Raw genomic sequence first — 1,848 nt, 5'->3', positions numbered from 1 at the left:
GAATCCTCTTGGACTTTTGCTGGCAGAGGTCTGTGGTCAAACCCAAGCATCTTTCTGCACTTTAACAGCTCTTGAGGTTTTGCATGTGGTAAGATCTGTTGCAAACTGATTTAATGGGGTGTATTTCTTTAACCATAAGATACAATCAAGCCTGGATGACCCGAGAGTCTGACCCTAGATGCCGTAAGAGGCTATATAATGTCTTGTCTTTGCCCAAGCACATGCAAGAGATGCTAGAAGCCAGCCAGAGCAGCTGCTGGCCCGTGCTGGGCAGCCCAGAGCCTCTGCAAGGAAAATCCCAGCACCTCTGCAGTTTGAATGGGAAGAGGTGCTCCTCCTGAGACTTTATTTGTTTTAAAATCTTCTCTCACAGTTACTAAACAGATATTGGACTAAATCAGCCACATCAGGAAAAGGAATGGGAACAAATGAGGAAAAAATGCAAGCATAAATAGCCTTTTTTTTTTTTTGCAGCAATTTTGCGAAGGGAAGGGCAAAAGACAAGGGCACTTTTTTTCAAAAGGGGATCTTGGAATCATGCTGGCAGCGGTGACCATCCCTGCCCCTTTCCCGTGAGAGGAAGTTTTCCCTGCTCTGCCTTTTCGGGGTGTCTCCCCCTCTTCTGCATGAGCTCTGCCTGAGCTTGCGGATCTCTCTTTTTAAATGCAAAACGAAGAAGGGGTCGGGAGCTTGGCACCCACACGCACCAGCCCCGCGCATCCCGGGGAGCTGACGGAGCTGCTCTCTGCTCTCCCCGGGGGGAGCGGCAGTCCCCCGTTAGCTCGGGGCTGCGCCAGCCCGCTGACTCGGCCCGCCCCGAAACGGAGCAGCGCTTCGGGCTGGCACCTTTCCCTGAATCCTCACAAATAAATCTGTAAATAAGTTGCAATAGCAAAAACAGCGGGGCCGCATGTCCGCGGTCCCGAGCGAAAGGACACCTCGGGTGGCCCGCCGGCCGCAGCTTCCAGCCCGGCCCCGACGTCCCCGGCAGACCCCTCCGTGGGGGGCGGCGGGGCTTCACGGGGGGCCGCCCGGGGCACCCATGGGCGCGGCGGCGGGGGCGGCCAGCGCCTCCCGCTCCCGCTTCTTCTGCTTCATGCGGCGGTTCTGGAACCAGACCTTCACCTGGGCGTCGCGGAGGCGCAGCGAGCGGGCCACCTCCAGGCGGCGGGACCGCGACAGGTACCGGCTGAAGTGAAACTCCTTCTCCAGCTCCGTGAGCTGCCGGGTGCTGAAGCTGGTGCGTGCGGGGCAGGCGGGAGGTTCCCCCCCGCACGGCGCCGCGCCGCCTGCAACGCCGAAAAACACCGCGCTTCAGCGGGGAGAGGGGAAGGGAGCGGGGCGGGGGTGGGGGCAGGAGGGGGGGCAGAGAGGAGCCGGGATGGGAGCAGCCCCCGCCCGCGCCCCGCCGCCCCACTCACTTCTCCCGGGCGGGCTCCGCTTCGCTCGCATCCACTCGAAGGTGCGGGGGGCCGCCGCGGGGGCCGGGGAGCCGGGGGCGGCCCCGGGACAGGGCGAGAGGCGCCGGAACCCCCCGCTGCCCGCGCCGGGGCAGGGGCAGGGGGGACCGGGCTCCGGCGGCGGCGGGCGGCTGCTCCCGGGGAAGATGGACGTGGCGAAGCCCGGCGGCCCGGCTCCGCGGGTCGGCCGGTAGCCGGGGCCCGGCGCTGCCGGGGGTGCGGCCGCGTACCCCGCCGCCCCCGCGCAGGCAGGCAGCGGGGGGGCCGCGGCGCTGGACGCGATGCCCAGAGCCAAGAAGGCGCCGTCCCCACGCCGGGGGTAGGGGGTCTGCGGGGCCCCGCGGCACAGCCCGGGCGGGAAGGCGAGGGGAAAGTACCCCAGGTCCAT

At 65.2% G+C, this 1,848-nt stretch overlaps 1 protein-coding gene across 1 annotated transcript; it reads right to left on the bottom strand.

Annotated features, from left to right (window-relative positions):
* Positions 1 to 1,017: 1,017 nt before the first annotated feature.
* Positions 1,018 to 1,848, bottom strand: LOC128912378 (homeobox protein Hox-D1-like). The gene is made up of 2 exons (XM_054208152.1): positions 1,691 to 1,848; positions 1,018 to 1,312 (listed from the first exon to the last, which is right to left on the bottom strand). The coding sequence occupies exons 1-2, from the start codon at positions 1,846 to 1,848 to the stop codon at positions 1,018 to 1,020; spliced, it is 453 nt and encodes a 150-aa protein (XP_054064127.1).

Source organism: Rissa tridactyla, chromosome 7, assembly GCF_028500815.1.
Source record: "Rissa tridactyla isolate bRisTri1 chromosome 7, bRisTri1.patW.cur.20221130, whole genome shotgun sequence".
NCBI lineage: Eukaryota > Metazoa > Chordata > Aves > Charadriiformes > Laridae > Rissa > Rissa tridactyla.
This window is presented reverse-complemented; position numbering and strand designations above follow the sequence as displayed.

Excerpts from the sequence above, each read along its gene's own strand:
- LOC128912378 (XM_054208152.1), bottom strand. The coding sequence starts at position 1,848 with ATGGACCTGGGGTACTTTCCCCTCGCCTTCCCGCCCGGGCTGTGCCGC. Across the intron at positions 1,313-1,690 it reads GCCTGCGCGGGGGCGGCGGG|CGCGGTGTTTTTCGGCGTTG; the intron begins GTACGCGGCCGC and ends TCCCCGCTGAAG.